The 21767-nt window shown below is 40.7% G+C and overlaps 1 protein-coding gene across 1 annotated transcript; it reads right to left on the bottom strand.

Annotated features, from left to right (window-relative positions):
- Positions 1 to 402: 402 nt before the first annotated feature.
- Positions 403 to 12305, bottom strand: LOC123774510 (uncharacterized). The gene is made up of 3 exons (XM_045768845.2): positions 12185 to 12305; positions 3372 to 3431; positions 403 to 2870 (listed from the first exon to the last, which is right to left on the bottom strand). The coding sequence occupies exons 1-3, from the start codon at positions 12200 to 12202 to the stop codon at positions 1074 to 1076; spliced, it is 1875 nt and encodes a 624-aa protein (XP_045624801.2). The 5' UTR covers positions 12203 to 12305; the 3' UTR covers positions 403 to 1073.
- Positions 12306 to 21767: the final 9462 nt, after the last annotated feature.

Genomic DNA, 21767 nt, shown 5'->3' with positions numbered 1-21767 from the left:
TGTTAAATAGAAATTAAGATATTATTCAAAAAATTATTGTACAAGAAATCTGTATTTTTGAACTATTAAATTTAAAAAAATATAATTTAACCCTTAGTATTGCAATCATTTATTATATTGAGGATAATACAATTCAACTTCTTTCTTTCTTATGCACCCCATACCCATCTTGTGGGTGGCGGTGAAAAAGGTTACAGAGGCCCATATTGGGTTCAGGAACTGAACCCCATAGTTCATTAGCTAAGCAAGTGACAGTTTTTTGAAACTAGTTACACAATTGTTAATGTTTTATATATATATATATATATATATATATATATATATATATATATATATATATATATATATATATATATATATATATATATATATATATATATATACAGTATATTGTACATATAATCATTTACACAAATACATATATCAATAATCTTTTTATATCAAGTGATTCAACAACACTATACCAAGAGGCTCATAAGTCACTATACAAGGCACTTTACATCTATGGTGAGTCACACAGTTACTAGTCTTGCTGCACACCCACCCAACTGGGCGGCAGCTTTACAGTCGTGCAGGCTGCACCTACAGTAAGCAAACTTTGGATACTTCGCTAAGATTCCTGGCAGTACATCATTATGAATGAAGTACTTAAACATTTCTTGGACTCCATTGATGGTGTTATCTCTGAATTCTGCAATTTTTTTTACATTCCATTATATAATGACACAAAGTATGCGAATAGTTCTGCTGACAGGGTTTACATTTAGTCAAATCTTCATCAGCAGATGTTACAAACTCCCAGAGGTATTGTAGCCGAGCCTAAGCCTAGCAGTGGTAACATCTAGAAGTCTGCTAACCTTATTGGACGACCCAATAAGGTTAACCTTATTGTTTTCAGTATAAAAATATGCAAGTTACAAGTATTATTTTTGTTGGCCATTATAGTTACACTTAAAGTGCCCCTCTCTATGCACACCTTCCAGATATATTTCAAATAAATATGAAACTGAAGTAGCAATTATGAGAGATCTTAGGAGCATTAAAGAGAAATATGTAAATCAGCAATATATATCTTACCTTTTACGCAATAAATAAAAGGGAAGTGGGATCGTATCATGCATAAAAGATTCATAGGAATTTGAGTCGCCTTCAGAATCATAGGAATGTGAGTCACCTTCAGAATCATAGGAATATCTGTCATCATATATTGATTTAAAGGGATACAATGTTGAATGCCAGTTAACAGGTCTTTGAATCCCAGGTAGGTTTTGTCTTTGAATCCCAGGTAGGTTTTGTCTTTGAATCCCAGGTAGGTTTTGTCTTTGAATCCCAGGTAGGTTTTGTCTTTGAATCCCAGGTAGGTTTTGTCTTTGAATATTTGGATGAGGAATGGCAGCATGGTGACTAAATGGTCTTAAAGCAGTATGTCTCGGAAAGTCATTGGGTCCTTCAGCTGGTCTTGAAAAAATAGGTCTTTGATTTACAGGAGCTTCAGTTGATATGGGAGCTGCATGAGTGGGTATGATGGGTCTTATGGCTACTATGGGATTAATAGGTTTCTCAGTCTGCGTATCAGGGCGAGATGGACTGTAGTCATCAATTGAAATGTGATCTGCTTCAGGTCCGTGATTGTTAGCACACGGTCTCTGATCTGTTAAGGTAGGCATGTGTACGGTAGATGGTGACGCAGGGGATGGTATAGAGGCAGGTCTGAAGAAATTTAGTTGTGTCTGCTTTATGCCAGAGCCTGGTGCTGAAGAATCAGGTAACGGTTTTAAAGTTTCAACTGGTCTAAAATTCTTTGTTGATTGTATATTAATTTTAGCAGGAGAATATTTTTGTTTTTTATCACCAACTTGCTCTAAAATAGGGTTGTCCTCAAAAACTGGAGAGTGTACCGATTCCAAAGGTAAAGTACTATATTTAAGTAAATTGTTCAAGACACCATCAATTCTATTGACGTCACTGGCTGAATGGGCACTAATGGCATCAGTCCCATCTTCTGCGCCCACCGCCCAAGACCAAGCATTCATGAAGTTGTTGAGGACATTAAGAATTGGCAGATTTGATGAGCTGGTGGAATCTTTAGCAGAATGTGTCTCCTCCCATACAACTTTGAACTTCTGAGCTGCTTCCTTAACTAACTCAGAATTCTGAATCTGGTCGGACAACTTGTTCACCAATGGCATGTAGACCATCCCGATTTCTGGCCATGCCTTCGTTACTTTCATATAAGGAGCATTTAGTCGATCTGCTTCCTGATTCCAAATAGTTATATAATGTAGTTTAGATTGCTCTATGGCAGGATCCTCTGCAGGCTTCTCATCCTCAGCATTCGCCAGAGCGCTTCTCAACGTATCGATAACAGAACTGACACTTTGCTGCTGGTATTCCAAACCAGCATTCTGGTGAAACTTCGATGCATTATTTTTTAATAGCATCTCAATTTTCTTTTCAGATTCAGGTGCGAACGTTGTTACCTGTTGGGTGGAAATTTCTCCCGAGTTGACAGAGTTAACTGGAAATGGCAAACTCGTTATTTCTGTATTGTTCTCTGCAGGCGTCGTCGTCTCCGTATTTTTGCGAACAGGAATGTTATCAACAGTTGCGTCCAAATTTGTTTTTATTATTTCAGTATTTTGCACCAGCGTCGTTTCAGCAGCTGCATCTGTTGTAGTCAAAATTTCATCACTATTTTGTACTGTTGATGCGTTGGAATAAATAGGGAATTGTTCTGTTAGGTCTTCTGATTCAGACTGTGCATATTGTGTTGTGGGAGCTATAGTGTCTGCGTATAGTTTCGTGACCACATCGCTGCTCCCTGCTGCTCGTTCCTCTCCCTCACTCTTCTGCGGCACCTGGTCTCTTGACTGAAACAAATGTTTGTAATCACTATAAACATGTAATTATAAAAGAAAGTGCTGAGCCAGTATGGCTTTATTCAATTTCGAAATCCAAAATACAGATGCAATACTAGTGCTGATCTATAGTTTATATAAAATAAACAAGTCACATTCTTCTCAGTTATGGGTACAAGACGCGACAGTAGTTGATGTCCCGAATTATCCTAAGAACAATTTGCTTACCTCAGAAAAAGAGGTACTAGTTCAGAGGTGATTAAAAGTACAGTAAATAAATAAAAATTAAATGCTTCCATCTTTCAAGTACAATAAATAAATAAAAATTTAATGCTTCCATCATTCAGTAGATTCATTCCATGTACAGGTATTTCCAGCATCCTTGAATGGTGCTTGTTTTCTATTAATGCTGTTATGTTTAAAGAAATGTTAACTTTTTAATGAAAGCAAGATAATGTGAAAGCTAAAATGAGTAGAGAGGAATTACGACAGATTGTGACGTAGTTTACTCACCCAGAAGAGTGTGAAGGGTGTCCCAGCCACCAGTACTGCCTGGAACACCACAGCGACCACCTGCAACATCGCCAGTATTATACAACCGTCTCACCTACTTCTTCAATCATTTTATTACTTATTATTACTGTCATTTTATAAATATAATTATTTTATCTATTATTTATTCTTGTTAAGTCTTTTTGTATTTTCCTCTTTATAAAACCATTTTATAATTATTTAATTTCATAATGTACTTACTGTGTGGCAATTTATATGTAACTAAAACTAACAGAGTATGGTAAATCTAACAGCAAAACATGGCAACCCGTCCTCGACTCAAGTCCATTGCATCCAGCGGTCGACCCCACAGACGCATTCATAAATTTTTACATGCTATTCATTCAAAACGGGAATTTTCTCAAATATAAATTAATATTATAATATATTAGCATATTAAGCATATATAGTCATAGGTTAGGTTAGGTGTTTAGGTTCTGTTGGCGATTATTTCTATTTGTAGTACGTGGGTGAAGCATTTACAGCGTTGTGGTTCGAACAAAATTCGTCAGTGAAGCACATGTTCCGGAAGTGTTCGAACGAAATCAGTTGTGAGTCGTGTATAAACCGTTTTTCCTTCATAAACAGGTGGTTTGGCGGGTTGCATGGAATCACTTTTGGGTCTTTGTTCAACCCAAACAAAGTTTTTACACCAGGCTGTTTAAAGCAGCGGCCGTCCTCCCTCCCCAGACGCATTCATCAATTTTAACATACTGTGTATTAAAAATGGGGTTGTTCTCATATATAAAAATAATATTCGTATACATAAGAATTGTATTTATAGTTTGGTGTAGGTTAGGTTAGGTGTTTAGTTTCTGTTGGTAATTATTTGTATTTGAAGTACGTGGGTGAAGCATTTATAGAATTGTGGTTTGAATAGAGGACGTGAACGAAGCACTTGTTCCCAAAGTATTCGGACCTCATCAGTTGTGAGTCGTGGGTACACCCCTATTCATTCATACACAGGGGGTTTGGCGGTTGGATTAAAGAGCTTGGATCTTTGTATGCGAGAACGGGTTGCTTTATTTGGCGGCAGCCTGTCCTCCAAACAAAGATCCAAAAGTGATTCCATGCAGCCGCCAAACCCCCTGGTTGGTTGATACCTGGTTGATGGGGTTCTGGGAGTTCTTCTACTCCCCAAGCCCGGCCCGAGGCCAGGCTCGACTTGTGAGAGTTTGGTCCACCAGGCTGTTGCTTGGAGCGGCCCGCAGGCCCACATACCCACCACAGCCCGGTTGGTCCGGCACTCCTTGGAGGAATAAATCTAGTTTCCTCTTGAAAATGTCCACGGTTGTTCCGGCAATATTTCTTATGCTTGCTGGGAGGACGTTGAACAACCGCGGACCTCTGATGTTTATACAGTGTTCTCTGATTGTGCCTATGGCACCTCTGCTCTTCATTGGTTCTATTCTACATTTTCTTCCATGTCGTTCACTCCAGTACGTTGTTATTTTACTGTGTAGATTTGGTACTTGGCCCTCCAGTATCTTCCAGGTGTATATTATTTGATATCTCTCTCGTCTTCTTTCTAGTGAGTACATTTGGAGGGCTTTGAGACGATCCCAATAATTTAGGTGCTTTATTGCATCTATGCGTGCCGTATATGTTCTCTGTATTCCCTCTATTTCAGCAATCTCTGAATTGCTGAAATATGAATGAAAATGTTTATGTTTATGAATGAAAAGCGGTTTACACACGACTCACAACTGCTGAGGTTCGAACATATCCGGAACAAGTGCTTCACTGACGAATTTTGTTCGAATCACAACGCTATAAATGCTTCACCCACATACTACAAATACAGAATCGTCAACAGAACCTAAACACCTGACCTAACCTATCCTATGCCTATATATACACAAATGCCAATATATTATAATATTAATTTATACTTGAGAAAATTCCGGTTTTGAATGAACAGCATGTAAAAATTTATGAATGCGTCTGTGGGGTCGACCACTGAATGTAATGGACTTGAGTCGAGGACGGGTTGTGGGAGGACAGGCTGCGACTCACAACTGATGACGTCCGAACACTTCCGGAACAAATGCTTCGTTGACGACTTTGTTCGAACCACAACGCTCTAAATGTACAGAACCTAAACACCCAACCTAACCTAACCAGTGCCTAAATATGCACAATATGTTAATATACAATAATAATAATTTATATTTGAGAAAAGTTGTTTTGAATGAACAGAATGTTAAAATTTATGAATGCGTCTTTGGTGTCGACGGCTGGATGAAATGGACTTGGTCTGAGGATGGGTTGTCCACTCAGCCTCAGATCCCAATTTGATTATTCCGTCGTTTGGGAGTGGAAAAACGCAAAGATAGGCCACTCCACCCATGAGAGGCCCGTAAGTAATTATCAAAAGAAGGCACCAAGCTGTCAAGAGGTCTGTGTAGTTTGGCGGGCGGCCACCAGGTGCCGCGGCGCGACCTTTGCATCACGACCAAGTCTTGTGTTTACCTGTGGCGGCCATATATCCACCCTCTTTCACCGCTTAAAATTTGTGAAAATATATTGCATCCTGCCACTATGCCATCAGGGAATGCCGGAAATCTGTTGTTTAGGGTTTCAACAAACAGTGAAGTCAAGAGAAAACCCTGTTATGATGAATCTCGAACAAAAAATACAGCTTATAAAGGAAGTTGAATCTGGAATTCCTTGGTGTGTCGCCTGTGCCAAATACAAATTTAGCAGAACTTCATGAGTATATTGAGTTTCATGATATACTGAAGGCTAAAGGAGATTTTTGCAAGTTATGCTAAAAGTGAGTGATGTAGCAATGTGTAACAGAAAAGTTATTAGTAATGCTGGTGTTAAGTGTTTATGAGGCTATCTGGGGGTGGTATAGGAAGACACAAGACGCATTCAAAAGAAGTCAGGGTGATTAATCAGACAGGATGGCTGATTGAGGAAAAAGCCAAACATTTTCACCAACAAATGAAGCTTCGTGTTGTGTAGTTAAGAGTGTAGTGTTGGATGGCTAAAGGGGTTTTAAGGTTCGTCATGATATTATACGTGCGAAATTACAAGGTGAAAAGCAATATGCTGATGTAAAGGTGCAGAGGAATGTGTTCCCAAATTTGAGATCGTGCAGGACGATTCTTTATCTCCTGAGCAAATTGATAATGCCGATGAAACAAGCTTGTACTGGGGTATGTTAGCCGTACCTTCAACACCTCAGCCTTAACCCTCGGTTAACACTACCATACTTACCAAGACATTACCCCAAGATCACACGTGAAGAAACATTTGGACACTTGGTGAGTACCCTTATAATAATTTCTGATTTTACACAAATATACATAATATGATACGTGATCAGAGGAAGATACACGGGTAAGATATTGCATAAGTTGTTGTTGTTGTTATAGATTCAGCTACTGTTGTTATAGATTCAGCTACTCGGAACAAGTTCCAAGTAGCACGGGCTATGGTGAGCCCGTAACTTACCTGGCACAGGAGCGGGGCAAGTAGCATGGCCAATTGCCGCGTAACGTGGTGGAGATGGGGTCCCTCGATTGTTTCAAGCGCGGGTTGGACATGTATATGAGTGGGATTGGGTGGTTATAGATAGGAGCTGCCTCGTATGGGCCAATAGGCCTTCTGCAGTTACCTTTGTTCTTATGTTCTTATGGTGAGCCCGTAGTGGACTTACCTGGCACAGGAGCGGTGCTCCATTGCATAAGGCTACTAATGCGCAGTGCGTGTTTCATAACAAGATAACAAGTTAGGTTAATTAGAGGTCTGATGTGGTAGACAATACAAACAAGAAATGGGCTGACATAAAAATCAAATATGAGTACAAATCTGAATTGTTGAAAGTTTTGACAACAAATGGCAGTTTAAAAGAAGGTAAGGTGCCTAATCAGGAGACAGCGCCAAGCTATTACAACAATATAGCACTTGGAAGGGATCGGGATAAGGATTTGGGATGGGACGGGGAAGGAATGATGCCCAAGAACTTGGACGGTCGGGGATTGAAGGCAGACTTGCAAGAAGCGAGACCGTTGCTCTACCATCCAGCACAAGTGGTTGGTTGAAGTAAATGAGAATAAGAATAATAACATACAATACTTTATGGTATATAAAGACAGTAGTATCTATATAGGAACAACAAATATTAGGTAATTAATAAATAATATTCGCAAAAACAACAAAACACAGGTTTTGACATGTAGGAGTAGAAAAAGTTAGGAAAAATGGTTACATAACGTTAATAATGTAGTTCTTAGCTTCTCTTTTAAACTGGCCAGAAGACTTTTTTAATCTTATTTGGGCGGTCATTCTACAATTTAGAACCCTTGATTTGTAGAGCGTTTTTGCTTTGGTTAAGTCGCTCTCTAGGGATATCTAAAAGATCGTGGCGTAGTGGTAACACACTCGCCCCGCGCTTCGCAAGCGATTTTGCCTAGGTTCGTATCCTGGCCGGGGGAGGATTGACTAGGCGCCAGTCCTTAACTATACACCTCTGTTCACCCAGCAGTGGTTGGGTACCTGGTTGTTAAACGATTGACAGGTCGTATTCCAGGAAAACTAGTGGGTTTGGCTTTTCATGAGCTAAGGAAGGGAAAGCTCTCGGGCCTGCTAGCAGGGGTTTAATGATGTCTGACGACTTAACATTTAGGGAGCGTAACCAATCAAATATTTGCGTCAGCCAGAAAAATAATAGGATGGATAATGAGAACTTTCAAATCCAGGGATTCCGCAATGGTTGTACTATTCAAATCACTTGTGTTGTCCCGTCTTGAGTATTGCTCGGTACTCACTTCCCCTTTCAGAGCAGGAGAGATTGCTGAAATAGAGGGAGTACAGAGAACATATACGGCACGCATAGACGCGATAAAGCATCTAAATTATTGGGATCGTCTCAAAGCTCTCCAAATGTACTCTGCTAGAAAGGAAACGAGAGAGATATCAAACAATATACTCATGGAAAATACTGGAGGGCCAGGTCCCAAATCGACACAGTAAAATAACAACATACTGGAGTGAACGATATGTAAGAAAATGCAGAATAGAACCAATGAAGAGCAGGGGTGCCATAGGCACAATCAGAGAACACTGTATAAGCATCAGAGGTCCACGGTTATTCAACATCCTCCCAGCGAGCATAAGAAATATTGCCGGAACAACCGTGGACATCTTCCTGAAGAAAACTATCCAGTTTTCTCTTGAAGTGCCGGACCAACTGGGCTGTGATGGATATGTGAGCCTGCAGGCTGCTCCAAGCAACAACCTGTTGGACCAAGCTCTTACTAGTCACGTCTGGCATCAAGCCGGGCTTGGGGAGCAGAAGAACTCCAAGAACCCCATCAAACAGGTATCCCAAACCCCTATCCTCACATACCCTCCAAGTGTATTATAGTCATAATAGATTAGTGCTTTCTCCTGATAATTACCCACCTTTCCTCTAAATTATAGTTAGAACCACAGAACCGTGGTTAGTGAACTAGGAAAACAATTGTGAGGAGAATATCATGATATACAAAAAATGATGATTTTTAAGCAAGAGAAAGAGGAGAAGAATGGCTAAAAATGACCAGACTCAACCACCTACTCGGTCAAATGCTAGAGAGGACGCAAACACAGTGGCCTCCTTACCAGAGCCTCAGATATTAACACCAAGGCATCCAGCACTTCCACTAACACGATAACATCATTTATATTTGCCAACATCCAGGGTATAAAAACACGTAAATCCAACAGAGTTCATTTTATAGATGGTCTCCTTCATGAGGCAAATGCAGTGTTTGCAGCCCTAACGGAAACCCACACAAAGGACTACCATGATGGTGAAATATGGATCTCAGAGTACAATCTTTTCAGATGTGACAGGAAACACCGGCTACAAGGTGGGGTCAGCCTCTACATCAAAGACACACTCATCTGTACTGAGCTGCTAAACACCTCAAATGATATGGTGGAAGTGCTGATAATCAAAATAGAGATCCTAAATGTAGTTATTGTCCTTATATATGTCACCGGAGGCAAACCCTCAGCAATTTAAAGACCAACTAATGCAAATAGAACACTGCTTGGAAAACCTCACAAATCCAGCTCCGAACATCATCCTGCTTGGGGATTTCAACCTACGGCACCTGAAATGGAAGTACCTGGCTAATACAGTAATATCAGAAAGAATACCAGGAAGTAGCCTAAATGAACAGGCACATGCAAATGACCTGCTACGGATGTGCGACAGGTTTGCCTTAAGGGGCCATGAGTTATTTTATAACTAAGGGGCCATTTTATAACTCATGTTGTTCAATGTCAACAAATATTTTTTGACTAGTTGTACAGTATATGAAAAGGGCTGTAATTGTTTCAAGCTTCAGTATTGCAGCCTAAATAGAAAGGGAGATTTTTTTTCGACGAATTTTACACATTTTCAAATCGAAATTACAACCACAAGTTTCAAATGAAATCATTTCTATGACACTCTTCTATCACATTAGCATATAATAAAAGGATCCTTATCCGCGGATTTTCCAAAATATATTTAGTTTTACTAATACAGTTAGTCAAAGTTCCATAAAAAATTATGCAAATATATCATGGTTTATTATTAGTATAAAATCAATAAATGAAATTTTTCACACTTTTCCCTGTGAATGCTTACTCCGTAACCTAATACAGGTTACAGTAACCTTCACGCTACCGTCCAAATGAAAGGAATGGGGTCTATGTAAAGCCAATTATACACAAACCCGAATACTAACGTGTCACCATCTCCCCCCTTCGTCTCTCCCTCCCTAACCTTCCGCTGAATATCTCGTAGCCAAGTCATCGACATTGGTCTTGACTTTCAAAGAGGTAACGGGATGTGTTGGTGAGTACGGCGGCGTGCCGGCAGGTCAGGCGTGTAACCATCTTCACCCAGCTGGCGTTACATTGTGTGTAAGTCACAAGGTCATCTTCACATATCGGCAGTGTCCTTCAGATCATATTGGCACACACATACACAGGTGCTTATGTGTACAAGCATGAATACAAAATACATGACAAAATGTTGACAAGTCACAATCGACTTGAGAATGGTCCAGGGACGGACCGAAACGTCGTCGTCCCTTCAACTTCTAGTGTGTGGTCTGGTCAACATACTTCAGCCACGTTATTGTGACTCATCGCCTGCACATGACAAAATAATATATATTTACAATAATGATGAAAAGCACCGTTCCTAAGATCAAGGACACCTTAGAAATACAGTTGCATGACCTACATGATCTTGCCACGGACTCCCAGTGTTACTGTCACACAAGAAGTGTGCTCGAATACAGAGCTGGACACAGCCCCGCTCCTGTGCCAAGTACGGGCTCACCACAGCCCGTGCTACTTGGAACGAATTGTTCCGAGTAGCTGAATCTACAACAACAACATACAATGCTGAAGGCAATACTTTGGTTTATGGGGCGTGACGGTCAGGCCGCGGTTACCTTACCTTGCGGTGATTACGAGGATCAACGTCCCCGCAGCCCGGAGCCTCCTGGTTGGTTGTCTGGTCAACTACACATTTTATATTAAAAGTTACACGGGTGTGACGGACGTCCTACCGTGAACGCCGAGCAAGATTTAAAATTAGCGGCCGAATTAATTAGTTTTGTCGATAACAGGAAGGCTGTGCATATATTATATATATATTTCGCACACACACACACGTATTGACAAAGGGAAATTCCTAAAACCAGCAACTTCACGAACAAGAGGACACAGATTCAAGCTAAGGAAACAAATGTGCCGAAAAAATACTAGAAAGTTTTCTTTTGCAGAGTGGTAGACGGTTGGAACAAGTTAAGTGAAAAAGTGGTGGAGGCCAAAACTGGCCTCCACCAGGCCAGTTGTAGGTGGTGGAGGCCTGGCCTCCATAGTGTATATATATATATATATATATATATATATATAACACAAATACATATAATCATCTATTCATCGATAATCTTTTGTGTCAAAAGTGATTCAACAACCTCACAACTACGAGCGTAGTTCTCATTCTGTAGCTACACTTTGGTAATTACACTTTAGGCTTCACTCGAGATCCCCCCGTAGCTCCAACTACTGACCCTTCCCAGGATGCAGCCCCACAACAAGCTGACTAACTCCCGGGTACTTATTCACTGGTTAGGTGAACAGATCCATTAGGTGAAATTAAAGGCGCTTAATCATTTCTTAACGAAGGAAACTAACTGTATACTGAACATATTATAGTACGATCCTATACACTTAAATAGACGAGAGAATTAAAATATTGCAGTCAACCGGCTATTTGGACCGGTCAGTTCTCACCGTTCATATCTGAACTGGTTTTGCCTAACCAGAAGGGTTAGAACGCTGGCAACCTAGGTACACGTCGAGCGGCCAGCCCGTCCGTAGACCAGTGTTCATAATGCAGTCTTTGATGGCGCAGTGGAAACACATTCGCCCCGCGCTTCGCGAGCAATTTGGCCTGGGTCTGTATCCTGGCCGGGGTGGATTGATTAGGCGCCAATCCTTAACTGTAGCTTCTGTTCATAAAACAGTGAATGGGTACCTGGTTGTTAAACGATTAGGCGGGTCGTGTTCCAGGGAAAATTTGGGATAAGGACGCGCCCCAAACGCTGTGTGCTAGTGGCTCTACAATAATGTGAGAACTCTTATATATATAAATACAATTAAAATAAAAAAACCTGAAGCAGCAGCAATATTACGATACTTTTAATTTCACTAAATAAAGGTTAGTTATATATATGGCAATAAAAGTAACTTTATAATCGGGGTAACTTTACCTGCGTGGAGAGAAGCATGATGGAGCAGTTAAGAGGAAGGAAGGCTCAGACTCAGAGCCAGTGGTGATGCGCAGCGGTGTGACCTCGACCCAGGACCCGTCAGTACTGCTGGCTCCTCAACCTTACAAAGCTAGTTACCTTGGCCAGCTGTGTCCTCCCCTCCCTCCCCTCCCTCCCCTCCCTCCACCCCCACCGTCCTCACAATACGTAGGTTCCCACCGGTCCCCACCGGTGATAATTTTTGACCCATCCCCCGACGCATCGCACTACCCATCCCCCACGAATCCCCTTACCAATCGCTCTAACCAAAACTCCCCTCCCCAACCCCCTTCTCTTTACTGAAGACTAATCACTAGTAATATATCTAATCACAAATATATCTGACTCGGAGAGTTGAAAAAGAGCGTTTTTGATACATTGTTACAACGTATTAATATAATTTTTAAAAATATCATTACTATACAATTGTATAGGATTATATATGATTCCTTCTCAACTCACACTCGGGAATTCTGTGTTCGAATCCCGGATTGAATATAAATAGTTGCACGTTTCCTATCACCTAATGTCTCTGTTCACCGTGTTGTAAATAGGTACACAGGAGTTAGTCAGCTTCTTGTGGGGTTGTTTTCTTGTCAGGGTAAGGAGTTCGACCTGATTGATTGATTGCTGACGATTAAGCCACCCAAGAGGTGGCACGGGCATGAATAGCCCGCAAGTGGTAGAATTTTTGGAGTGAATGTGATCGTTCGTCGTGGTCGTCATATACTGTGTGCTGAGCTCGCATTTAAATGACGAGTTCGACCTTAGGGGGGGGGGACTCGATATATACCTAACATGTATATATACATTGGCTGCCCGTCCCCCAACACAATGAATGAATGAATTAATTTGACTCTTGATGGAGTGCGAAAACATACTTTTTTTTTAGATATATACAAGAGTTGTTACATTCTTGTACAGCCACTAGTACGCGTAGCGTTTCGGGCAGGTCCCTGGAATACGATCCCCGCCGCGAAGAATCGTTGTTACAACCAAGTACACATTTTACTGTTGCGTTAAACAGAGGCTACAGTTAAGGATTTGCGCCCAGTAAATCCTCCCCGGCCAGGATACGAACCCATGACAAAGCGCTCGCGGAACGCCAGGCGAGTGTCTTACCACTACAACCACGGAGACTTATCCATAAAAACAGTCAGAGACATGAATTTAGAGATAGCTCTATAATAATTGTTTAAAATATTTGTAAATATCTAGCTCAAAATGATCTTCTACCAGACATTTTAGCCAAATATCCGGTTTGCTAACTGTAAGTAGTAAATGTGACTTATTGTAACCTTCCACCACTGCCCACTTGAGGGTGACGTGGATGATAAGCAAGTCAAATTATGAAACTAGCTCACCGCATTATTCCCTAAATACTGGAACGTGTCGCTATGATAACTGCAAATACTTCCACTAGAAACTGTGTAAAAATCCGCTACCAAAAAGGAGTGTTTTAACACTGTCCAGATTTTCATATCAAAGGAACAAAGCGAATACCTCCAGAAGAACACCATTATGAACACAGCAACACCCATACATACCAGGGGGCGGGGGGGGGGGATATTGTAGTAAGAGAAAGAGAAAAAGAATGCCAAGAAATGTCCAAACTCTACCGTCAACTCCTTGCGATTACCTTACGATGAATTCGGGGCTTAGCGTCCCCGCGGCCCGGTCCTCGACCAGGCCTCCTATCACTATCTGGGTCAGATGGTAAACAGGCCACAGATAATGAGGAAGCCTTACCAGAACCACAGATACTATCACCAAGTACAGTACCCAACACTTCCACAAATACCTCATCATCTTTCATATTTACCAACATACAAGGTATCAAAACACGCATTACAAAACTTCACTTTATAATTGGCCTCTTAATCATATTCCTGAGTCGGAATATGATTCAGAAATCGTAACGAACTCACATATCTTGTACATATATAAAATACACACTTCTCTTACTTTGGTTACGATAGGATAGGTCAGGTTAGGTTGAAGACGCAGCGGTGAAAGTTTCTCAGGGCTTAGATGTGACTCATCCCCTGAGTCACATTCCTTAAAGCCTGAGACTATGCCCTCCAGGTGCTGGCCAACCCCACTAAGAGCATTCGTCAATTTTAAAATCGTTTAACAAAAGCAATATTTTATCGAATATATATATATTATAGTTTACGGGGTACCACCTCTGGTGCAAGTGTAGGGACCCATAGCCTCAGAGAAGACAATAAGGAGTACCTCAGAGAAGACCTTGTGGATCCTCACTGAACACTTTGATGTTTTCTTCTCCTACCACACCTCTTCTTTTTGTATATGTATTTGTGTATATATATATATATATATATATATATATATATATATATATATATATATATATATATATATATATATATATATATATATGTCGTACCTAGTAGCCAGAACGCACTTCTCGGCATACTATTCAAGGCCCGATTTGCCTAATAAGCCAAGTTTTCCTGAAATAATATATTTTCTCTAATTTTTTTCTTATGGAATGATAAACCTACCCATTTCATTATGTATGAGGTCAATTTTTTTTTATTAGAGTTAAAATTAACGTAGATATATGACCGAACCTAACCAACCCTACCTAACCTAACCTAACCTATCTTTATAGGTTAGGTTAGGTTAGGTAGCGGAAAAAGTTAGGTTAGGTTAGGTTAGGTAGGTTAGGTTGCCGAAAAACAATTAATTCATGAAAACTTGGCTTATTAGGCAAATCGAGCCTTGAATAGTAGGCTGAGAAGTGCGTTCTGGCTACTAAGTACGACATATATATATATATATATATATATATATATATATAATATATATATATATATATATATATATAATATATATATATATATATATATATATATATATAATATATATATATATATATATATATATATATATATATATATATATATATATTATATATATATATATATATATATATATATATATATATATATATATATATATATATATATATATATATATATATATGTCATACCTAGTAGCCAGAATGCACTTCTCAGTCTACTATGCAAGGCCAAATTTGCCTAATAAGCCAAGTTTTCATGAATTAATTGTTTTTCGACTACCTAACCTACCTAATCTAACCTAACTTTTTTGGCTACCTAACCTAACCTAACCTATAAAGATAGGTTAGGTTAGGTTAGGTAGGGTTGGTTAGGTTCGGTCATATATCTACGTTAATTTTAACTCCAATAAAAAAAAATTGACCTCATACATAATGAAATGGGTAGCTTTATCATTTCGTAAGAAAAAAAAATAGAGAAAATATATTAATTCAGGAAAACTTGGCTTATTAGGCAAATTGGGCCTTGCATAGTAGGCTGAAAAGTGCGTTCTGGCTACTAGGTACGACATATACTGTATATATATATATATATATATATATATATATATATATATATATATATATGTCGTACCTAATAGCCAGAACGCACTTCTCAGCCTACTATTCAAGGCCCGATTTGCCTAATAAGCCAAGTTTTCATGAATTAATGTTTTTTCGTCTACCTAACCTACCTAACCTAACCTAACCTAGCTTTTTTTGGCTACCTAACCTAACCTTACTTATAAATATAGGTTAGGTTAGGTTAGGTAGGGTTGGTTAGGTTCGGTCATATATCTACGTTAATTTTAACTCCAATAAAAAAAAATTGACCTCATACATAGAGAAAAGGGTTGCTTTATCATTTCATAAGAAAAAAATTATAGTAAATATATTAATTCAGGAAAACTTGGCTTATTAGGCAAATCGGGCCTTGAATAGTAGGCTGAGAAGTGAGTTCTGGCTACTAGGTACGACATATATATATATATATATATATATAATATATATATATATATAATATATATATATAATATATATATATAATATATATATATATAATATATATATATATATATATATATATATATATTATATATATATATATATATATATATTTATATATATATATATATATATATATATATATATATATATATATATATATATATATATATATATATATATAATCTGTGTATCAATGACCGACAGGCTCATCAGAGTTGCGGGGCATTAGGTAACGGGGCTCTCTCTCTCTGCTGGACAACCGGCTGTGGTAAGGCTTCTTTTAAAAATGTCGTTAACCTCTCCTTGTCTTGCATGCCATCCTCCTGTCCTTTGGCAGAGAAGGTCATGCCGTCTGTACCTGTCGGCCTCTGCCTCGCCACAAATACACCTGCATTCGGTGTGGATTGGGGCAGAGAACCACAGCAATTCGGAGGGCCTGCGGTGTGAGACACGTGCCGGTTGCTGACATTGGAGTTGCTAATAGGAAGTCACCTGCATGGGGAGCTGCTACAGCTCGGGCTGTATATTTAGGCCTAAGATATGTTAATTAAGTAGGGTATTTTTGTTCGACTGACCTGATTTAATCAATCTGTGACCGGGTTGGATTTATAAATGTGCAATTAGAATATAGGCAGCGAAGCACTACTCAAGAAATATTCGAACGTCATCAGTTGAGAGTTATGTGTGTTTGTCATTCATAAATAGGGAGTTAGGCGGCTGGATTAACGAGCATTTGGCCTTTGTTGATGATGATGCTGGTCGTCCTCGTAAATAATTGATGGTCCCCTTAAAGCTCATGGATGCTGCCCTTAATACTGCCCATAATACTTCATACTTATCCCCTGAATCTTCCCCTGGATCTTCTTGAGCGCCGCAGCAGCAGGTACAGAGAAAAGTATTATTATTAGTGTTATTATTACCATTGTTGTTGATGTGTTAAACTTTAATCCAACAGGCGACGATGTTGGCTGCCATCCAGGTGAGCCAGAGAGGGGTCTTGAACTCCGTCCTGACTCCACCTGCTTGGGCGTTGTTGCCTCTCTTCGTAATGTACCTATAAAAGGATTTTAAAGTTACATCAGAACTGCAAGCAAGCACGCACGCACATCCTATTGGATCAAAGTTGTATCAGTGATCTATTTCCCCGAGCTCTTTTGAATGGTCTCTTTTTTAATTTCTCTGTGTGTGGTAGCGGCTCCAGCTTGACCAACAAGAGAGGATGTTGTATGTGGCCAAGATGGATACGCACGCGTAGTCTCATGCCAGTTGTGTGCCATTCCTCCAAGAGCGACGTGTCATTACATCCGGTTGACTAGCAAAGGCAGTAGAGTTACAGAACATTAGAAGACGAAGCTCCCACTCTCTGCTTGACACTGGGCATAGGCAAGACTCCTCTTAATGATATCATTGACTTCGTCTTGCCTTATATGTTACTACTTTTCCGCAGTGAAGGCCATGCAGGAATTTTCTACAGCGCAGTGCAAATTCATTTCGATCTGCCTCGTCACAAATACACTTGTATACTGTACATTGTGGGTCGCAACAGAAAGACGGAGGATGACCACAATGCGGATCAAGACGTGAGTGTATTGAGCTTATATTCTGCTGGTGTAGTATAGAGAAGAGAGAGAGCAGGAGTGTTGGAGTGACTGAGTGTGGGTGGGTAACCTACAAACACCCCCCCCTCCTCCTCGGGGTCGGTCACTCACACCTCTCGCCTCCCCAACCTTCACCCCTACCCCCAGCCCACTAACCCACAGCCTCCACCCCCCACAGCCTACAAACCCACAGCCTCCACCTCTCCCCCAGCCCACTAACCCACAGTCTCCACCCCCCCCCCTAGCCCACTAACCCACAGGCTCGTCCCGGAACTGAGAGGATTGAGCTACGAGGAAAGGCTAAAGGAGCTGAACCTCACATCCCTGGAAAGCAGAAGAGTAAGGGGGAGACATGATAACCACCTACAAAATTCTCAGGGGAAATGACAGGGTGGACAAAGACAAACTCTTCAGCACGGGTGGGACACGAACAAGGGGACACAGGTGGAAACTTAGTACCCAGATGAGCCACAGAGACGTTAAAAAGAATTTTTTCAGTGTCAGAGTAGTTAATAAATGGAATGCACTAGGAAGTGATGTGGTGGAAGCTGACTCCATACACAGTTTCAAATGTAGATATGATAGAGCCCAATAGGCTCAGGAACCTGTACACCAGTTGATTGACAGTTGAGAGGCGGGACCAAAGAGCCAAAGCTCAACCCCCGCAAGCACAATTAAGTGAGTACAATTAGGTGAGTACAGCCTCCACCTCCCCCCACCCCACTAACCCACAGCCTCCACCCCCCCCCCCAGCGCCACTAACCCACAGCCTCCACCCCTCCCAGCCCACTAACCCTTAGCCTCCACCTCCCCCCCCCCCACCTAGCCCACTAACCCCACGCCAACCCCCCCCCAGCCCACTAACCCACAGCCTCCACCCCCCCCAGCCCACTAACCCTTAGCCTCCACCCCCCCAGCCCACTAACCCACAACCTCCACCTCCCCCCCCCCACCTAGCCCACTAACCCCACGCCAACCCCCCCCCCAGCCCACTAACCCACAGCCTCCACCCCCCCCCACAGCCCACTAACCCACAGCCTTAACCTCCCCCCCAGCCCACTAGCCCCACGCCAACCCCCCCAACCCCCCTCTTCCTATTGCTATATGTTATGTTGTTACATTGGCTGATGACCCCAGCGGTGGCTAATTTATTGTGCACCCCATACTCATCGCGTGAGGTTTTTTTCTACCACAGACGTGGCCACACGTTTACAATGCTAACCAGCATATATACATTTTCTTTTGTCCTACATGGACAGAGTTAGAGATCTGTTAAACATATAGTTCAAGGATTTATTGAACAGTCAACCACAGAAGGTGATTGTAGTGCTTTTAAAATGCTAAGCTAACCTATATACATAAATACATTGATACACAGATATATCTGTGTATATAGTATTGCCCGAAACGCTATGCGTACTAGTGGCTTTAGGTATTGTATGTACTACCTCTATCTTTAAATCTAACAGAATGTTTATACTGTATCTCTGTAACTATGTATGTACTGTTCCTAAATAAATTATTATTATTATTATTATAGTCTGCCCTTCATAAAGTGTTCGATGTATCTTTTTAAAGTGTCATTAATGTGCATTTACAAAGCTGAAATGTAATTCTGATCAGCTTCCACATATACTTTATACACACACACACACACACATTATATATATATATATATATATATATATATATATATATATATATATATATATATATATATATATATATATATATATATATATATATATATATTATTAAATATGACCGAAAAAGTAAGATTAATAATTCTAACACGAATTTTCTCGATCTTTCTTATGTTTCTTTTCACTGTTGATGGTAATTGAAAAATCAATTCTCCAAAATAAATTTTTATTTCTAGTCTGACGCGACACTTGAGTGCGTTTCGTAAAACTTATTACATTTTCAAAGACTTTAGTTTACACACACACACACAACTATAACTGAATAGAGCTTAAACATCTTCGATTTCTTATACCTGCATTTGGGTGAGGTGATATGTTACAACAGTTTTGGATGAGGTGAAAACAAACTTTCAACACTAGACAGAACACGAAACAATGGGTATTGAAGGTAAGAATGGAAGTAATTGCAGAGGGCCTATTGGCCCATATTTCTTGATGCTTCTGTATTGGAGCGGAGTCTTGAAGTGGGTAGAATATAGTTGTGCATTAATTGGCTGTTGATTGCTGGTGTTGACTTCTTGATGTGTAGTGCCTCGCAGATGTCAAGCCGCCTGCTATCGCTGTATCTATCGATGATTTCTGTGTTGTTTGCTAAGATTTCTCTGGTGATGGTTTGGTTGTGGGAAGAGATTATATGTTCCTTGATGGAGCCCTGTTGCTTATGCATCGTTAAACGCCTGGAAAGAGATGTTGTTGTCTTGCCTATATACTGAGTTTTTTGAGGCTTACAGACCCCAAGAGGGCATTTGAAGGAATAGACGACGTTGGTCTCTTTTAAAGCGTTCTGCTTTGTGTCTGGAGTTTCTCATGAGTAGGCTGGCCGTTTTTTTGGTTTTATAGTAAATCGTCAGTTGTATCTTCTGATTTTTGTCTGTAGGGATAACGTTTCTATTAACAATATCTTTCAGGACCCTTTCCTCCGTTTTCTGAGCTGTGGAAAAGAAGTTCCTGTAAAATAGTCTAATAGGGGGTATAAGTGTTGTGTTAGTTGTTTCTTCAGAGGTTGCATGGCGTTTCACTTTCTTTCTTATGATGTCTTCAACGAAACCATTGGGAGAAGCCGTTGTTGACTAGGACCTGCCTTACCCTACAGATTTCTTCGTCGACTTGCTTCCATCCTGAGCTGTGGCTGAGAGCACGGTCGACATAAGCGTTAACAACACTCCTCTTGTACCTGTCTGGGCAGTCACTGTTGGCATTTAGGCACATTCCTGTGTTTGTTTCCTTAGTGTAGACTGCAGTGTGGAAACCTCCGCTCCTTTCCATGACTGTTACATCTAGAAAGGGCAGCTTCCCATCCTTCTCCATCTCGTAAGTGAAACGCAACACAGAATTCTGCTCAAATGCCTCCTTCAGCTCCTGCAGATATCTGACATCAGGTACCTGTGTAAAAATGTCGTCAACATACCTGCAGTATATTTCCGGTTTCAAGTTCATGTCGACTAAGACTTTTTGCTCGATGGCACCCATGTAGAAGTACGCAAACAGGACATTTAGGGGAGAACCCATGGCGACCCCATCTACTTGCTTATATATGTGCCCATCCGGGCTCAAGAAGGGTGCCTCTTTAGTACAAGCTTGGAGTAGTTTCCTTAGAATGTTTTCTGGTATGTCAAAAGGAGTACAGGCCGGATCACGATACACTCTGTCCGCTATCATCCCGATTGTTTCATCCACAGGTACGTTGGTAAACAGTGATTCTACGTCCAACGAGGCTCTTATCCCTGTGGCCCGTGTTCCCCGTAGTAAGTCAACAAATTCCTTTGGAGACTTCAGGCTGAAGGCGCAAGGGACAGAAGGAGTCAGCAAGCCGTTGAGTCGTTTCGCCAGTCTGTACGTGGGTGTGGGTATCTGGCTGATGATTGGCTGAAGTGGGTTTCCAGGCTTATGTGTCTTGACATTTCCATACGCGTATCCAGGTTTATATTCCCCAATAATCTTTGGCAGGTGGAGTCCGGATTTCTTGGCGTTCACAGTTTCGATCAATTTGTTGACCTTTGCTTTCAATTCGGCTGTAGTATCCTTCGTTACCCTTTGGAATTTAGTTTGGTCTGACACATAAGCCTGGAAACCCACTTCGGCCAATCATCAGCCAGATACCCACACCCACGTACAGACTGGCGAAACGACTCAACGGCTTGCTGACTCCTTATGTCCCTGATTGATGATTATGATTGACTGTGTCAATCTGGACCTTAAAAAAGCTTTAGATAGTCCCACACAAGAGGCTGCTCTGGAAACTGGAACATGCTAGAGGGGTGAGAGGGGAGACTTCTGACATGAATGAAAAACTTTGACTGACAGACAGATGAGGGCAGTAATCAGAGACAATGTGTCTGACTGGAGGAGTGTTACTAGCGAAGTACCAT

This window comes from Procambarus clarkii, chromosome 51, assembly GCF_040958095.1.
Source record: "Procambarus clarkii isolate CNS0578487 chromosome 51, FALCON_Pclarkii_2.0, whole genome shotgun sequence".
NCBI lineage: Eukaryota > Metazoa > Arthropoda > Malacostraca > Decapoda > Cambaridae > Procambarus > Procambarus clarkii.
The sequence above is the reverse complement of the archived record's forward strand: the minus strand, read 5'-3'. Positions and strand labels throughout refer to the sequence as shown.